At 39.7% G+C, this 19,309-nt stretch overlaps 1 protein-coding gene across 2 annotated transcripts in view; it reads left to right on the forward strand.

The window, feature by feature from the left end:
• Positions 1 to 61: 61 nt before the first annotated feature.
• The window catches only part of vps37ba (VPS37B subunit of ESCRT-I a), a 27,872-nt gene continuing 8,624 nt past the window's right edge, over positions 62 to 19,309 (forward strand). Inside the window, exons 1-3 of one of the 2 annotated variants that reach the window (XM_079815570.1) lie at positions 89 to 249; positions 8,306 to 8,340; positions 8,938 to 9,109. In XM_079815570.1, coding sequence (XP_079671696.1) covers positions 8,965 to 9,109 — 145 coding nt within the window. In that variant the 5' untranslated portion in view covers positions 89 to 249; positions 8,306 to 8,340; positions 8,938 to 8,964. Of the gene's footprint in view, positions 250 to 8,305; positions 8,341 to 8,937; positions 9,110 to 19,309 lie in introns of both variants that reach the window. The other variant, XM_079815569.1, reaches the window with a different exon arrangement.

Raw genomic sequence — 19,309 nt, forward strand, 5'->3', positions numbered from 1 at the left:
TCAAATTGAAGAGGCCTTGCTGTGATGTGCCGGTTGACGTCACGCATCTCCTCCTGTCGTCTTCCGGCTGAAAATAACAGCTTTGCCCAGTCCGACGGCAGAAGACAGAGTTCGAAGTGTGAAAGACACACCGCTGTGCCAGACATGGCTGGCTTTGAGAACAAGTTGAGTTCTTACACTTTAACTGAGTTAAACGAACTACTCGAAGATGACGAGAAGCTCAACAAATTTATCGACGACTCGGAAGAGGTAAGTTTCTTTTTCTCGTGAAGACCGTCACGAAGTTACCGCGGCGAGTTGATTTGTATCTTGAACAGCACCATTTTATACAGAGGTTCTGCATCGTAGGCCGTGTTTATTAATATACTTTTAAAATTCGTACGACGTCATTACACTTTAGTGGGAACTAGTTACATTTGAACGTTTTCTGCGCGTGATTTCAATTTGGTTTGTTTTTTTTGACGTCGCGGACTATGACTAAGTGTTATGATGCCATTCGTTAAACAAAATATTTCCAATAAGACAAAAGTGACCTTGTCACGGAAGCAGAAACTGGTCAACCTACCGCTATATAATAATGCCCATGAGTTAGGAACGTGCATTTCCTCTATAGAGTCTCTGTTGTTTTGTTTTTGTATATGACCCATCAGTGAAAGTCATTTTCTCGTGATGCTCTTTTTTGTAATTTATTACTGGCGTTGGTCTTGTTTCCGTTTTCATTAGTAATGCTTTTTTATGTAACATTTTATTTTTTGTTTATTTTTATGGAAACGTCATCGCCTGTCATGTCATGGAAGAAACCCTTTCATAAAGCGTCATAGCGTTTGTATATACCAATTTTTATATTGCCAAGCCCTGGTTTGCCATAATATTTACTGAAATGAATAATATGAACATTAGTATTTTGGTGTAATAATTGTTATTTTACCTATTTGTTTTTATTAAAATACCACTACAGAACAGTTCTGGAGTGCATGTTTTACTGTAGCAGCTCAATAAATATTTATATATTTCTTATAGGCAAGGGGTATGATGTGCGATTTCCCTTTTTAAAGCCAACAAATTCACAGGTGATTTTATGTATAAATGAAAATTCGGTGGCAATGTACCTTAACCATTTGCTATAATCATTGGATTTTTAATCAAAGTTTAACATCAATGATAATTTTTGATGCATAACCGTAAATGTATTCACATCATACTAAGCACTGCCGATGCACAGGTGTATCAGTACCAGGTCTCTGACTCGCTGTGTAAGTTCAATGTTTGCTCACTAGTGTTTGCATATTCTCAATTAGATTGTATTCTGGGCATGTTCACAGCTTTGAGTTGATTTGACCTTCAGATTCATGGAAAGATGTCAACCTTGACTCGGTATGTGTCATGTTTGATCTGGCAACACTTTAACTTGGTGCTATAAAAGGTGCTTTTTTATTTACCAGGTCAAAGAAGTTATTTATAAAGGACTGTCTTAACCATTTATCTATTGCTTTTAAAAAAAATCTTTATTAAAACTAAGCATTCTTTAAAACAATCTTGGCTAACTGAGAGAAATGGGTTAGTACTGGAATGGTGCTCCAGAAGCCAAATATAGTAACATTTCATATTATGTAGAACGTTATTATCTGCCACATGAATACAATGGTTGTGGATTCTTACATGGGTCGACATGTCTTTTAGAAGGCTGTGTGAGTGTAATGTGATGAATACCTACCCGTAGTCAGATTTGGAAAGGACTAGCTTTATGTAATCAGAGAAAAGAGCAAGGATTTGCATTTCACAAGCAAGGGTTGGTGTATTAACAAGATAATTGGTTTCAGTATTATCTGTCAGTGTCACCATCTAATGTTAACACACGATTTCAGCTTTCTTTGTTTTGTTTGATACTGACTGTATATTTTGAGTGCTTGTTTGAGTATTTTATTTTTACCCCAATGTAATATGTAGGACATCCTGGCGCAGGGTGTGTAAAGGAACAAAATGCTTTCTAACCTGCCAGCTGACATAGGCAGTTGTTTGGGAAACATATGAAATCTGGCACTTCTTCCTGTCATGCACTCTGACACATGATATCTAAACTGAAACTGCAGAAGTGCACCTGTTGAAAAGGGAGGAGTCATGACAATTAAATACTGTTAAATGTTCTTCATGGCAGTCATAGCTGAGTCACCAGAGGTCAGCAACTATGTTACAATAATTGTATTGTTTTTTTTTGTGAGTTTCTTGGAAATGGGATGTGCTTTCAGTAACATCTCTATGAAGTGTACAGCTATCCTTTGTTCCCTATATTCATTCCTTCTTTCGGCCCGTAACGTTCTGTTGCAGTAGCAAGTCCATTGTGATCATCCGGTATTAAGGCGGAGTGACCTAAATATCAAAGGCCAGTTGATTCTAATAAATATCTGCATAAATAATTTTAAGCCTCTTAACTGAATCTCAGTGGTGAATCTCTTTTATATGCATGCATATGTAATCAGGTTTTGTAGTCAAGCATCTAATTCCTTAGCCTGACAAGCCAGACCCACATTAAGATGTTGGGTCTGGGAACTCACCATTGACAGGGCTCAATCCGAGGGGCGGGACAAACGGTTGTCTTTCAAATTCCCTCTGCACGCAATTGGATAGCGCTACAACAAACCAGAGAGCAACGTGAAGTGGAGCTAGTTGATAGATTAAACTTTCGCTGTATCCGGTCGGCAAAACTCCGAACACATCTTCCTTTCTTAAGAATGACTTCAGTGCCGTTCTTTGTTCTTTTCTCAAAGAAAAGCTAAACTCCAAGTCTTGCAGAGTCGCGGCCAAATCCGATTCGAAAGACCGCCGTTCGCCAGCTTCTTTGTTTACGAGTAGCACACAGAACCGCCGCAACTGCCGTGACGTGCTGTCATTGTTAAGCCCACCCACCGACTCTACACACGCTGTGATTGGCCTGACCAAAGTTTGTTTTTTCCAGCTCGTAGGTGTACCGAGAGTTGCTAGACTACACTCGCGGCAAATTAGATTTGCTAAGGTGCGTCTAGATTTCTAGGCTACTAATTTCTAGGCCTAATTTGTCTTGATCAGAACTTCTCTAAAAGATTGCTGTGCAACTCCCTGAACACTTTTGAGATTAATTGAACTATGAACCAAATCCCATTGTGGGTGATATACTGGTAGACACACTTAACCGGTAGAAATTTGTCAACCGGTAGAGATTACTGTTATCACGGTTATGTGCTAACGTGACGTTGCTGTGCTGTCACGAAAGCTTAATTTTTTTAAATTCATTTTTTATTTTTATTAGTTAGGCTAGTATAGGTAATATTGAAATTGGCGACAAGAATTGACATTTATGTGGTATCCAAAATCATAACCTTATTTAAAGCAAAAATAACTTTTTATTTTAATTTATTTTGATTATACAGTATATCTTTATCATGAAATAAAATTACTCTTATCATGATGTAATATTTTGGTCATATCACCCATCCCTAAATCCCATCGCTCGACCTCAGTGGCGGACTTCACTGATGCTGTTGTGTATTAATGGGAGAAAATCCATGCGTTAACATTTACTGGGAAACCTTCCAGAAGCTTTAAAGTGCCCCTATTATGTTCTTTTAAAGTCCCTGTAAAGGCAATTCTAAGATTTGTTTCTAAACACATTATAAATGTTAGAAATGTATTGCTGAAACACATTACAAAGACTGTGAACTATGTAGTACTGAATTCAGAAGTTAGACCGTTAAACAGTTTTTCACCGTTGCTGTGTTCAGGATTTTCTGGGCGGGGCTAAAACGGTGGCTCGATGACGCACTGGAGCCACCGAGCCTGGCTCCTCCCCTAACACTATCATAACTAGAGCACATTTGCGTCAGTTTGCCCGCTCGATCTCTAGTTACTGTCAGTACTGTTAGTTATTACAGCTTACAACTTACAAAACAGCTTTCAAAACAAAAACAATGATCAAGAAGAGGTGGATTAATTTTGTGAACAGCTACCTTGATGGAGAGCTGAGGATCACCACCAACACCTGCCTCTGCAGTGACTTTTCACCGGATAGTTTTACAAACTTTCACCGGAGACAACTGGGATTCACTGATAATCGGCTGCTGAACCGACTATCCCCCGCCCCGGCCTTATTCCTCCCGTTCCGCCGACATCTGGTGCGTCGTGATCATATACGGTCGTGATCAGTACGCGAGTGTTTTGTCTTGTGTGCTACGGCAGCTTTCCCGCGAGTGGGCGTGGTTTCGGCGCCGACAGCGGACACACCGCCAGCGTTTGAGAGCAGAGAATGCTGCTCATTTTTTCAAGTATTTGATAAGCTATTTTATGTACTTGCCGGATTTTTTTATGATTCAAATTTGTCTGGGTGGTTAATAACACATTTATCTGTGGTGTGAGGAACTCAGAACACATGTTTAGTTTTGACTTTACAGGGCCTTTAAAGGTTCCTAATTTAGTTTTGGAGGTCTCTTACATGCATCAAAGGTCACAAAACGCTTTCTTTTTCTCATAGTATACATTGCAAATCATACTCAAATCGACTGGTCGGAAGTCTCTCTAAACCCCTCCTTTCTGTGAGCCTGCTCTGCTGTGATTGGTCAGATGGTCCGTTCTGTTGTGATTGGTCTTCCGCTTACAGCACATGTTGAAAATGAAACAGTCATCACTATAACTGAATTTCAGCTCCGGAGGCTTCCAGTACAAGACAGTAACAATGGTGTCGAATGTACCAAATCAATTTGAGTGCGAGTTCGTCCGATAATGAAAGATTGGAAGAACTTGTTATTCAACCTGAACCTCCATCACAAGGACTGCTTAAGTCGGTGATACGTTTTTACTCAGTTTGTCTTGCATTGAGATGTTGCAACTGTAATTCCTCTACATCAGCATTAACAAGTGTATGTCCATCAACAAACTGATGGGTATATTAATAATTTATTGAGGTACATGTGTGAACCGCATCATTAACTGTATCGATAACGGTGCATACATTAGCTGAGCACAAAACGGGAATGACTGATGTAAAATTAAAATTTGCAAAACAAATCTTGCTCCGTCCTATCATTACTCAAAGTAGTAAGAACAACAGACAATCTGCATTAATTGACACAATTGGAGGTAATAGTGACAACAAACCAGCTACAGTGTTTGAGGGCGGGTCAAAGTAGACGTTGTTCGCGTGCAGCCAATGAAGACCATAGGCGGGTATTAGGGCTGTAGCTATCGAATATTTTAGTAATCTACCAATTTTTCCATCGAGTAATCGGATAAGAAGTACTTTTTCCTTATTAAAGCGCAATACTAAATATACAAGAGAAAATAAGACGGGTATCTTAAAGTGAACAACTAATTTTTCCTTTTTAGAAAAATTGTAAGTTTTATTGCTGAAATTGCATACATTAAAGGGATAGTTCACCCCAAAATGAAAATTAGCCAATCATTTACTCACCCTCAAATCATCCTAGGTGTGCATGACATTCTTCTTTCAGACGAATAAAATCGGAGTTATATTACAAAAGTCCAGGCTAATCCAAGCATAGAATTGGATTTATAGTTGCTCTGTTTTTGAAGTCCATAAAAAGTGCATCTGTCCGTCAAATAACATGCTCCACGAGGCTCTGGGGTGTTAATAAAGGCCTCTGAAGTGAATCGACGCGTTTGTGTAAGAAAAATATCCATATTTAAAACTTTATAAAGTAAACTTTTGGCCGACTGCCTTCCCTGTTCAATTTATGGAAAAATTGTTGAAAGTTCCCCTGCCGATCGAAAGACTAACGCAACCAGGTACGCTCGTCATGAAGTCATGTATGCATCTTGAGTTTCACTTTCAACATCAGGGTTTTTCCTGGTTCAAAAATGGTCCTCGGTGGTGGCTGACAGACATGGTCATCCATACACACACACACACGCACAGTAAAAAAGTACCCTACCCACGTGATCTCCAACCGCAATACTGACAATACATTTTAAATATATTCAAAGAAAGTTTTTAATCTTTGCTTCTCTTATTTTGATACCTTGATGTTTGTTTTTGTTCCTCATTTTTACACTATTTACAGATAATTGTTTTGGTATATAATCATAAGAATATTAAAAGTAGTTTAAAAAAAATTAACAAATAACCAAATTTTTCTGCCATATACAATTTCATAAAATTATCAGCTAGCTAATAACTTTGTTCTGGGTTCACCTCACTCCAGTCTAGGGATGTGACGGTGAGGAAATTTTCCCACCGGTTAATTGATGTGTGACAACACCGGTAATACCGGTATCACCGGCGGAGGCTTTTAAATCACTAATTCTATTTAACCGAAAGTAACATGCACACGACTGCTCTGAACTGAAAACGCGCCAGTGCGCACACACCGTGAATGACAGCTCGTCTGTAAATGCGCGCTCTGTGAGGCCATGGGTGCGTCTCAATCAGTTCCCTAGTTCAGCAGTCAGGGCACTGATCAAGCATTGATCAGTCCATGATTTAGATGCACGCCATGAATGAATAACAGTTCGTCCCCTTGTTTATACTCGACGCGCCCGCACGACCGCGAGGGTGCGCGCGGCAAAAATAAATGCGTTTGTATTAAATTAAAAAAATTATTGTGTTTGTATCTGAGAGTTCTGAATAAACACGAGTCCCAGTCACACCGAGTCCTCTTCATCATTATTCTACCAACTTTGTAACACATGCAATGTACCATTACAGCGAGATGAACGAGTTAGTAAGTGTTGAGTATAGCATTATTTCTAGATATGTTCCAATCATATGAATAGCGTCATTGACGCGCATTGAGTAACGTTACACAGCGCAAACAAAGACACAACAGCAGTAATCGAATGTAATCCAGTTTATTGTGGGGAAAGCTGGCTAGCCTAGCCGGATACCCTCACGCTTACCCTCCTTCTGCTTAATCTAACGCCGCGTTTGGTGCCTCCGCTGTGGGCCAGATGCAGTACTGGGGGTCGGGGATGTTGGAGGCCGAGCTTCGGCGTGTGTGAAGTTTCTCTCTAAAGATGTGACTGCTGATGTTAAACAGAAAAGACTGTATGCACATTTTAGAACAGATAGGCGCGACAAGGACGTACAAAAACACTGACTCACAAGATAGAAAACACGAAAACACTGTTCTGTCGGGAGAGAGAGAAGCCGCTGCGTGTCCACAAATAATAAATAATAAGCTACACATAAGAAATCAATGATCACAGATCAGAAGGAACTGAAGAAAGACTTCTGTTTTCATTTGTACATCCAAACACTGAGAAACTGCCAGTGTTCACTCGTTCACAAATAACGTTAATGATCTCTCGCGCTTGCAAGGGCGTGCCAGATTCTCTGGGCGGGGGAAAGGGAGGAAACCGTTCCTGCTTGGACGTCAAACCAGGAGACTTCAGGATTGGCTAGTCTGGCCTGTCATTTTCTCAAAGGCAGAGAAAGACAGCCAGAACTCGGTTTTACACCGATCAACATTTCTATCCACTTGGGGACAATATTCAGGCTAGGGGAACTCATATTAATGTTGAAATACCTTATAAAATGAAAATTTCATGCCATGGGACCTTTAAACTGATTTGTGAGTTCAGTGTTGGAGAGATCAGTTCTTTTAACCAGTCGTTAAAATGATTCGGTTCAAAGGAGTCATTAGGTCGCGAATCGGACATTAGCAGACGCGTTGTGTGCGAATCTCGTCTGTTAGAACATCGCAAAAGATTTGTCAACACACAGAAAACACTTCATAACCGGATAGGATTTGTTTCCCGTTTATTGAAAGTATGGTTTATGTCAGCTGGTCAGAGAAGAGTCAACGTTTTTTGAGCGCAATTTACACCCAGCGGTAATTAAAGGAAACATCGTCTGATAGTGCCACGTGCAACATGGATTCGGTCTTCTGACCTTTTGATTTTGATAATAATAATATGTGAAATATTAGAAAGCTAAGAATGCTTATTTTGAAGACAGAGAGAGTGCGAGTGGGGGAGGAGCTCTCTGATCGTTCTCTCTTTCACTCAGTTAACGCAAGCGCAGCAGTCATCTACTACATCAATCTTAAATCACAATAACTGATCAAATAAGGCTTTGGCGGGACAAAAAGTCTCTGTCATAGTTTTGAAATTAAAGTAGCCTAATGGATGGGTCATAGATGTAACCCTCATTTTCCTCTGCCCACCTACATATGTTATTTATGCTTACCTTGAAATGTATCTTGACAGTTCACTCTGTCACCCGAAGCTGAAACATGATGCTGCGTGAGATTTATGTCTGTCATAACATAACTTTAACAAGTCTTTAGCTGTCAACTGAAAATATTTACTCTTGTTACAGACTACAGTGACGTTGACTGTTTTCCCATTCAAAAGGTATGACGCAATTGGGGCTGGTCCGAAAACCAGTATATTTTTTGAGCTTCGAAGCTGAATGACAAGATGATCGCGGAAAATGTTATTTTAAAATAATTGAAAAATAAAAAATAGAATTGTATTGAGTATTGTATTTCGCCAGATTTTACAGTGTAAACATATGCAGGCGCGAATGAGAACCGTGTCGAGGGGGGTGGCAGGTGTGCGTGAAAAAAAAAGAAAAAACAAATAGTCAAATCCCAAAATTTATCTGGTTGTCTATTCATTTATGCTACTGTTCAAAAGTTTGGGTTCTTATGACAATTTGAAATAACTTGTCTATTTAAATTTATATTAGATCCTTCAGAAATCAGTCTAATATGCTGAATTAGTGCTTAAGAAACATTTCTTATTATTATCAAATTATCAGGATTCTTTGATTTAATAGAAAGTAAAAAAAATATATTTTTTGTAACTTGATCAATGTAATGCGTCCCTGCTGAATGAAATGTATTTAAAAAAAAATTTAATAAAAACTTTTGAATAGTAGTGTATATTTATTTAAATTTATATATACCCTCCTTTTATTGAATTCATTTGTTCCTTGTGTTTTCTCAGATTAAAGGACTACAACAGAACAAGGAGATGACCCTGGCTAGTAACCGTCTTCTGGCTGAGCAGAACCTTAAACTCCAACCCATGCTTGACCACCAAAAGAATGAGCTTACCACACATTACCGGAGCCTACAGAATCTGTTTGAGGACTATCAGCTGCGCAAGTCCACTCTAGGTAAAATACTGGGATTAAAACACAACTTCCTTTTGTCCCTCTGTCTTTCTGTGTATGCATGTCCTTCACACAATTACACAGCTTGACTCTTAACTCTTTCCCCGCCAGTGTTTTTTAAAAAAGTAGCCAGCCGCGATGGTTTTTGATCATTTTCACACATCCTGCAATATATCAGAAGAAAGAGCCATCGACGTGTTTGTGTAAGAAAAATATCCATATTTAAAACTTTATAAAGTAAACTTTTGGCCGACTGCCTTCCCTGTTCAATTTATGGAAAAATTTGAACACCATGTCTCTTCTTTTAAAGGGTCATGAAACCCTAAACCAAATTTTCTGAGATTTTAACAGAGTTATGTGTGTTGCGCATCATAGAAGTCAATGTTATCATCCATTCATTTTGATTGTAGGGGAAAACTAGTTGATTTAAAAAAATATATATTCAACTTCCGGGTTTAAATTCATCTTTGAATCAACGTCACAGAATGTGACGCTTTGTCGTACTATAGTACAGCAATGACTCATAGATGTCTCATAATTATTCACTAAGTCTGCGTGTCCTTATCCTATGAGAAGAGGCTTCACTTAATTATTCATGAGACTGCATGTCCTTATCCTATGAGAAGACGTCTTGCTTAATTATTCACGAGTCTGCGTGTTCTTATCCTATGAGTAGAGGCTTCACTTAACTATTCATGAGACTGCATGTCCTTATCCAGGGCTCGACATTAAGCATGTTCACATGCTTGTCCTTTGGACAAGTAAATCTGTCATCCACTTGTCCGAGTAAAAAATGTGCTTGTCCGGAATTTTTTTAAAAAAAATTGTGTGTTGTAAATAAAATTTATTCTGAAGCAATATTCTCATTCAATATTCTTCTGTGTTCAATCAGCTTTGACATATGCTTATTTGTGATATTTTTACCTTTTATAAAGGGCATTTTCCCCTAATCTTATTAAATAAAGGCTATGATTCAGATTTCCTTTTATATTCTTAAATTGGATCAATAAATTAAATAAGAAGACGGCACTGGCTGTTACCAGTCAAATTAAATAATTTACACTGAAAAATTACAACTGCATTAAATAATGTTATGAGATTGTTTTAAATATTTTTTGAATATTCAAATAAGAAATGTTGGAAAGATGAAACTGAACAACCAGTAGGTGGCAGCAGGTGACCGTCTGAATGAGTCATTGAGTCGATTTGTTCAAACGCTGATTCATTCAAGAATGAGGCGGTCGTTTACGAATAGTTCATTGAATCTTTGATTCTATCGATTCATTCAAAACGCTGAATCATTCACTAACACACTGTTGCTGTGACACTCGTTCTGCTGTGATCTTTTGGAACTATTTTCGCTGCTGAAATAGAACAAAAACACTCAATATTGCATCAAAATGTAAGTGACGTAAGTGATGTTGTTCAGGAAAACAGCACTCTTGGTAATGTGACATTGCAACTGTATCATGTTAAAAATATAAATAAACTCCACATTTCTAAATTTTTACGGCAGTGTGTTAACTGAGTTTCTCTGTGTGAGCGGTGCACATATGTTTCGATTTCTCCTCGAGAGGCTGCGCGAGCGTCAACAGTGCGTTAGTTACCGTCAGTTCATTATACATTATTATCATTCACTGTCAATCGCCACTTACAGTAATGAATGCAGAATCATTCTTGCATTTGGGTGATTCCCTAGTTATTTTTGTTAATGACGTTTTATCAGGCTGCTTGTCCGTCGGGCAAGTAAAATTCTCTTTCACTTGCCCCTTCAAAAAATCCACTTGTCCCGGACAAGCGGACAAGCGTTAATGTCGAGCCCTGCCTTATCCTATGAGAAGACGTCTTGCTTAATTATTCACGAGTCTGCGTGTCCTTATCCTATGAGAAGTGCCTCGCTTAACAGGGCAGCACGCATTGATTGACAGGCGTTTCAAACTGAGATCGCATTCAGTGAGTGAGAGACGCATTATTGGATCCAAAATGCGTGATTATTTTTGCTTTGTAAGAGTTTCTGCGTCCCATAAGTTCTCTTCAGTAAATCCTGAGTCTTCGAAACAAACTCGATTCATCCACACTGTAAGTGTAACCGCTCTTTACGGCCCATTAACAAACGGCTCATAAGTTATCAATGATGCAACAGCGTGTTCGAATATATTTTCTATGCAGAGAACATGCGGATTGCTGTGCATTTATTTGTGCAATAAATGATAGCTGTCAATATGTACTTTATGTATTTGTGTTATTTAAGGTGAGCTTACAAAACCATGTGTATATTGTATGCTTTGATGCTTTTAACTCTGAATCAGAAGCCGTTGCTGTGTTGGTGTCAGTCAGTCTCCCCTCGTCCTCCTCCACTCCGCTGCTTAACCACGCCCACTTTTATAGCATTTTTCAAAACTGTGGTGATAAAAAGATGGCTGCTAAAACAGGGGGTTTCATGACCCTTTAAAGGTCCCATGGCATGGCATTTTTCTATTATTTTATAATGTTTCCTGAGGTGTACTTATATTGTTAGTATGACTTTTACATCATAAAATGTCATAATTTAGAAATAAAAGGCATTTTTTCTATACTGCTGTTTGCCCTGTGGCTGAAGGCCCTGCTTCAAGAGGCGTGTCTGCTGTGAGATTTCAGTAAAAACGCCCACTGTTGTGATTGGCTGACATCTTTGCATTTTAAATGAGCGGAGGGGGCGTGGTTTAACCAGGTCTACGAGGCACGAGCAGGCACGAGCTGCTGCCAGAGAGACGGATGGACCGGAGTTCACTTCACATCAGTTCTCAGCATGTCTGAACTGTTGTAGTTACAGCATATACTTCAGGTTATTAGTCTATTTCTAGTCGGAGGGACTGTCACTCATGTCAGAAAGTTAGTAACTTTAGTAAATTATGGATCAGCGCTGACTGGAGACACAAACCGTTTAGAACGATTCAGTCCGATTTGGTGAACTGATTCGGTTCACTAAAAAGAACTGGTTCAAAAGAAAGATCGTTCGCGAACCGGACATCACTAATGTACCAGAGATGGAGCTCAGCGATTGCTAACAAAGTTATTTATAGTAACTAAGTTACTGAGTTGTGAGAGCGCTGTCAGTCAGCGCGAGTTTATTGTGTTTGTATCTGAGAGTTCTGAATAAACACGAGTCCCAGTCACACCGAGTCCGTCTTCATCATTATTACCAACTTTGTAACACATGCAAAGTACCATTACAGCTGTCGAGATGAACGAGTTAAAAGTAAGTGTTGATAATAGCATTATTTTTAAAATAAAATAAAAGCGTCAGTGACGCGCGTTGAGTACACAGCGCAAACAAAGACACAACAGCAGTAATCGAATGTAATCCAGTTTATTGTGGGGCTAGGCTGGCTAGCCCGGATATGCTCACGCTTGCCCCCCTTCTGCTTAATCTCGCGCCGCGTTTGGTGCCTCCGCTGTGGGCCAGATGCAGTACTGGGGGTCGGGGATGTTGAAGGCCACCGGCCAGTGCAGCCCGAGCTTCGGCGTGTGTGAGGTTTATCTCTAAAGATCTGACTCTGCCCATGTTGAGCAGAAACTCATGACTGTATGCACATTTTAGAACCGATAGATGCGACGAGGACGTACAAAAACACTGACTCACAAGATCGAAAACACGAAAACACCGTTCTGTCGGGAGAGAAAGAAGCCGCATTGTGTGCACGAATAATAAATAATTAGCTACACATAAGAAATCACAGATCAGAAGGAACTGAAAAATGACTTCTGTTTTCATTTGTACATCCAAACACTGAGAAACTGCCAGCATTCACTCGTTCACAACCCATGATCTCTCGAGCGTTTGCATGGGCGTGCCAGATTCTCTGGGCGGAGGAAAGGGAGGTAACCGTTCCTGCTTGGACGTCAACACAGGAGACTTCAGGATTGGCTCGTCTGGCCTGTCATTTTCTCAAAGGCAGAGAAAGACAGCCAGAACTCGGGTTTACCCCGGTCAACATTTCTATCCACTTGGGGACAATATTCAGGCTAGGGGAACTCATATTAATGTTGAAATACCTCATAAAATGAAAATTTCATGCCATGGGACCTTTAAACAACCGTTTTATTCTATTTTTCATGCATTCCTTTTTTATCAACACTTAAATATGGTTAAGTTTCATAAAAAACAACAACATTTTGAACAAAAATCTGAAAAAGTCACGTTTTTGTCAAAGACTACATCCAGATCAGATTTAGAAAGATGATCAAACACAGATGGAGTAGATCAAGTCCATCAACACTGCTAATGCTTGCACAGTCCTATAGCTAACATTTAATTCAGTAACATTAGGCAGTTTTGATTTATATGATATTTAATGTTGATGATCACGTTATTTTACATATGCATCTGCTTGCATACGATCGCTTGTTTTTTTTTTTGCATCTTCCTCGCTTGTGTTTTGATCGGGAGATTCAGTACTCATTCAGAAGATGCGTAATAGCGCCCCCCTAGCATCTAACAGTGAAAACACGGAAACACGGAAAATTCTCTGTTTTGGCAGGGAAGCGTTTTCTCACAAATAACGGAAAATTCTGTGTTTGGTGGGGAACAGTTAAAGGGTTAGTTCACCCTTCATGCCGTTCGACACCCGTAAGACCTCCGTTCATCTTCGGAACACAAATAAAGATATTTTAGTTGAAATCCGATGGCTCAGAAAGGCCTCCATTGGTTCAATGCACTTTTACACTCTCAACACCCATAAAAGGTACTAAAGACGTTACAAAGTCCATTTCACTACAGTGGTTCTACAATAACTTTATAAAGCGACGAGAATAGTTTTTGTGCGCAAAAAAAAACTAAATAACGACTTGTATCGTGATGACCGATTTCAAAACACTGCATCATGAAGCTTCGAAGCGTTATGAATCAGTGAGTTGATTCAGCGGTTTGGATTGCCAAAGTCACGTGATTTCAGCAGTTTGGCGGTTTGACACGCGATCCGAATCATGATTCGACTCGCTGATTCATAATGCTTCGAAGCTTCATGATGCATTGTTTTGAAATCGGTCATCACTATATAAGCGGATTTCAACTAAAATATCTTAATTTGTGTTCCGAAGATGAACAGTCTTACGGGTGTCGAACGGCATGAGGGTAAGTAATTGATGACAGAATTTTCATTTTCATTCACTAATCCTTTAAGCCCAAAGTATCTTCGGCCATCCGCACGCAGCCCAATTTTTTAACAGCGTGGATCGTACATGTACAACCAGAGAGACAGAAGAGTCACAACAATTGTACTGCGCATGTTTCGAACTTGGTCATCCGTGTTAATCCGCAGTTAAGTATACTTTGAAAGCTGTGTGCACACGAATGCATGCAAGACCCGTCCGGATGCAGAAAAAGAAGTATACCCGGGCCTTTACTCACACATCGCCTTGTTTTTTCATTGTATATTGTGGTTAAAATGTCCATTATGTGCCTGGGACTATTTTTACCATATGTACATTTGAAAAGCGACAAGGAGACATTGTACATTTCTGGGCTTTAACTCATGGTGTTGTTGTGGTATGTGAACATTTGAACTTAGTCATCTTTTCCAGCTATAAGAGATCTCCTTGAAGGGCTTGTTTTTCAGGTTTTACATGTCATTTTCACAAACTCTTAGTCTCTGTCCATCACTTCCCCCTATATGTCTCTTCCTTGTGGAAAAGGAAGGCAGAACTAAAGCTCCTGAGAAAGGATCTGTGACTTTATAGAGAACAGGAACCGGCATTCAGCGTCCCTCCACACCCTTCTGCACTGTGTGCTTGTATCATGAATAAAACGCTGTCACTGATTACCCTTTGTGACGCAGAGGTTGCCTAGAAGCTGATTCCAAACAGCATACTAACAGTCGTTTCATTTTACCATCTGTACCCCCAATGTCAGCTGGCTTGGATTTTGACTTATGGTGTATACTGGAACTGAAGTATGTTGGAAGTAGAGCTGCAACTAACGATTATTTTTTCTGTCGACTAATCTAACGATTATTTTTCCGGATTAATCTTATGATTCTTTTTTACTGATTATTGTATTTCAAAGAGGGTAGTGAATTTGTATATTATTTTAACATGAAATCAATGAATGATGACAATATTAATTGTATTTCAGGAAGGGTAGTGTACATAGTATGCCATTTTATAATAAAATATATGAACACAAGAAGCTTTTTAAACATCATATATAATGATACTATTCATCATAAAATGTATACAGAGTAGGCCTAATTAGGAAAAGTTGTTTACTATAGTAGTTGAGTATGATTTACTTATTGATTTGTGTCAATAGTAAACGAAAATGCACTTGTATTTATCTGCAAAAGGTTCACATACAGGAGCTTTCAGCATAGTTTTAATATAGTATAACTAGTCGTCTATTTTGAAGATACATGTGCATAAACAACGACTAAAGCTGCCAGAAGTGTTTGCCCAAACTTCAAAGACATATTTAAATGATTAAAGCTAGAGGCATATCTTAACTTTAATGTTACTTTAATCATGCAAACTACCTATATACAGCATGTTATTATGCATATGTGTTTGGGACAGAGGGGAACCAGGTCGCATTAACAGGAGATATATGCAGCCCATAATAAATAAAAGCACGAGACGTAGTGGGGTCAGAGAAGAACCCCGGAAAATGTGATCGTCTGTTGCAATACACGCGCCACGGTTCAGCTGCGCGAGAGAACCATGGAGAGAACACTGGCAGCAGGGTTGCCAGGTTTTCACAACAAAACCTACCCATTCGTTACTCAAAACTAGCCCAAAACAAGCCCAATCACGGTTCTCTGGTAAACATTGCGTTCGGGGGGTTAAATATGTGTGTTTTTTTTTTTTGCAGGGCTGCCTGCTAAAATTCTCACTCCCGGGGCTAAATATCACATAGTTGGGATCGCTTCAACCCGCGGACATGAGACACAGCCCGCGGCAACAGTGTAGAAGTAGCCCAACTCCGCGGAAAAAAACGGGACTTGGCAACACTGATTGGCAGTGTGAAAGCTCCCGCTCTCCACGCGCACAGCTCCTGCTCTGCCACCGCGCGCAGTGTGAAACCGGCATTACAGAGCGAACAAAGCACAGTTGTATTCGGCATTACAGAGCGAACAAAGCACAGTTGTATTCGGCTTCTGTTCAAAGTACTCCCACACTTTTGAATGTCGCGGTCTGGCTTTATATGATAAATGATCATTTTCACTATGCCCAGGAGCAGAAGCCGCCATTATTCTAGATCTTCTGTTCCATTCTAGAACGTAAATAATGTGCCGTCGACGCATTTCACGCACAACGTATTTTCGTAGTCGACGTCATCGACGACGTCGACGCGTCGTTGCAGCCCTAGTTGGAAGCCTTACCCTCTCCCACTCTCTCTAAGCTAAAAAACTGGCAGCTGTGGTTGCCAAACATTTACCGTAAAAATACGGTAGCAACATTTGAGGGTTTTACATATTTAACTTAAATTTACAGTAAATAACTGATAAAATGTTAAAGGATTATTCACTTTTAAATAAACTTTTGCTGATAATTTACTCACCCCAATGTCATCCAAGATGTCCATGTCTTTCTTTCTGCAGTCAAAAAGAAATTAAAGGGTTAGTCCACCCAAAAATTAAAATTCTGTCATTAATTACTCCCCCTCATGTCGTTCGACACCCGTAAGACCTCCGTTCATATTCGGAACACAAATGAAGATATTTTTGTTGAAAGCTGATGGCTGAGAAAGGCTTCAGATAGGCCTCCATTGGCATTCAGTACATTAATACTCCCAAGACCCATAAAAGGCACTTAAAACGTCGTTACAAAGTCCATCTCACCACAGTGGCTCTACAATAATTTTACGATGCGACGACAATAGTTTTTGTGCGCAAAAAAAAAATCTAAATATTGTCGTCGCATCGTAAAATTATTGTAGAGCCACTGTGGTGAGATGGACTTTGTAACAACGTTTTAAGTGAGGGTGAGTAATTAATGACAGAATTTTCATTTTTCATTTTTGGGTGAACTAACCCTTTAAGGCTTTTGATGAAAACATTCCAGGATTTTTCTCCATATAATGGACTTCAATAAGCTCCAAACGGTTCAAGGTCCAAATGACAGTTTCAGTACAGCTTCAATGGGCTTTAAACGATATCAAACAATACCAGGCGATGAATAAGGGTCTTACCTAGCGAAACGATCAGTTTCTGCAAGAAACTGAGCAGTATTAATGCTATTATTTTACCTCTTATCAGACGAACGTGATCATCTCTGAGCTCCGCCATAACTTCCGCTAAGTGAGGTCAAAAAACGAGCGTGGTCATAGATGTATACGTAGATGCCTCATTATGCCTCATATACGTAGATGCCTCATTAGCATACGTAGATGCCTCACGGATCAGTAGAATGAGGCATCTATGATCGATATATCTATGACCATGCTCGTATTTTGACCTTATTTAGCGGAAGTTATGGCGAGTTTAAGTATCTGACAAGGTAGGACAAATCGACAGAACACCGTCATTTCTCCCCTTGGGTTTTAGGTTTGGGGAAGGGAAAAAATTCCCACCCCGTCCAAAATTTTAGGATCCCGGGTATCAGATTTGCACAATCCATAAGCACAACGATTCGGCATGTTTTCCCTCGCTCGAAAGCTTGACAGACCTTCTGCGCCTAGTTACAGTTGCTAAGCCACGATTGGCCTGTGGCGGTTTTCGGGCGTGGCTTAGCGAAGGGTCAATTCAGGCGTTCCAATCACTTCCATGGCCACATGTGTATAAAATCAAGCACCTAGGCATGCAGAATGCTTCTACAAACATTTGTGAAAGAATGGGTCGCTCTCAGGAGCTCAATAAACTAAAGTGTGGTACCGTGATAGGTAGCCACCTGTGCAATAAGTCCATTCGTGAAATTTCCTCACTACTAAATATTCCACAGTCAACAGTTAGTGGTATTATAACAAAGTGGAAGGAATTGGGAACAACAGCAACTCAGTCACAAAGTGGTCGTCCACGTAAAATCACAGAGCGGGGTCAGCGCATACTGAGGTGCACAGTGCACAGAAGTCTTTCTGCAGAGTCAATAGCTACAGACCTCCAAACTTCGTGTGGCCTTCAGATTAGCTCAAGAACAGTGCGTAGAGCTTCATGGAATGGGTTTCCATGGCCGAGCAGCTGCATCCAAGCCTTACATCACCAAGTGCAATGCAAAGCGTGGGATGCAGTGGTGTAAAGCACGCCACCACTGGACTCTAGAGCAGTGGAGATGTGTTTTCTGGAGTGACGAATCACACATCTCTGTCTGGCAATCCGATGGACGAGTCTGGGTTTGGCGGTTGCCAGGAGAACTGTACTTGCCTGACTGCATTGTGCCAAGTGTAAAGTCTGGTGGAGGGGGGATTATGGTGTGGGGTTGTTTTTCAGGGGTTGGCCATGGCCAATTAGTTCCAGTGAAAGGAACTCTTAATACTTCAGGATAGTGCTTGCACTTTTGGATGCAAAATATTTGAAAATAAGGTTAGAATTATGCAAAATGGAAATACTTGCGTGAATTTGTAACGTTTACAGGAAAGTATACAACCGTAAATTGTGTGTTCTGAGGAAAACGCGTCTCGCACAACAACACACACATCTGACAGTAGGGTAAACTATGTAGGTTTATGATTTAGTTTGAAGCACTTAATATAACGCAGATTTGTTCACCACATCAAAGTATATTGATATAATTTGTCCCATCCTAGGAGGACAAACTCTTGAGTTTGAAAGTATGTTCCACAAATATAGAAATTCAGCATGTGCAGTGTTAAAACAACTCTGTATTCATTCAGTAGACACATGTATCAAACTGAAACCCAATACCAAAAATAAACCAAATATGTTAAGCATTGCACCCCTAATAGATATTTTTTATTTATTTAAATAATTAAAAAAAATATTTACTTAAAAGATGTGGCTGAGCCTTATGGTGTAACAGTTTTAAATTTCAGATTGAGATTACATTTTCCACTGTGAAACCCTTCACTTTTTTTCACTTCCAGCCCCTCACATTAGATGTTTACCCCCTTTGAGGTCCAGCTCTTTTTTGTTTTGTTATTTTGGCATAGAGGAGATAAACATGGTGTACTGTCATCTGTATACAGATGAAGGGAAAGATAGTGGCTTTGGTGAAATGTAGGTTACCTATTTTCCCAGGCTGGGGTTGTTGGTTATGTCCCAGATAAGGATTTAC

This window comes from Gobio gobio, assembly GCF_949357685.1.
Source record: "Gobio gobio genome assembly, chromosome: 4".
In the NCBI taxonomy this organism is placed as follows: domain Eukaryota; kingdom Metazoa; phylum Chordata; class Actinopteri; order Cypriniformes; family Gobionidae; genus Gobio; species Gobio gobio.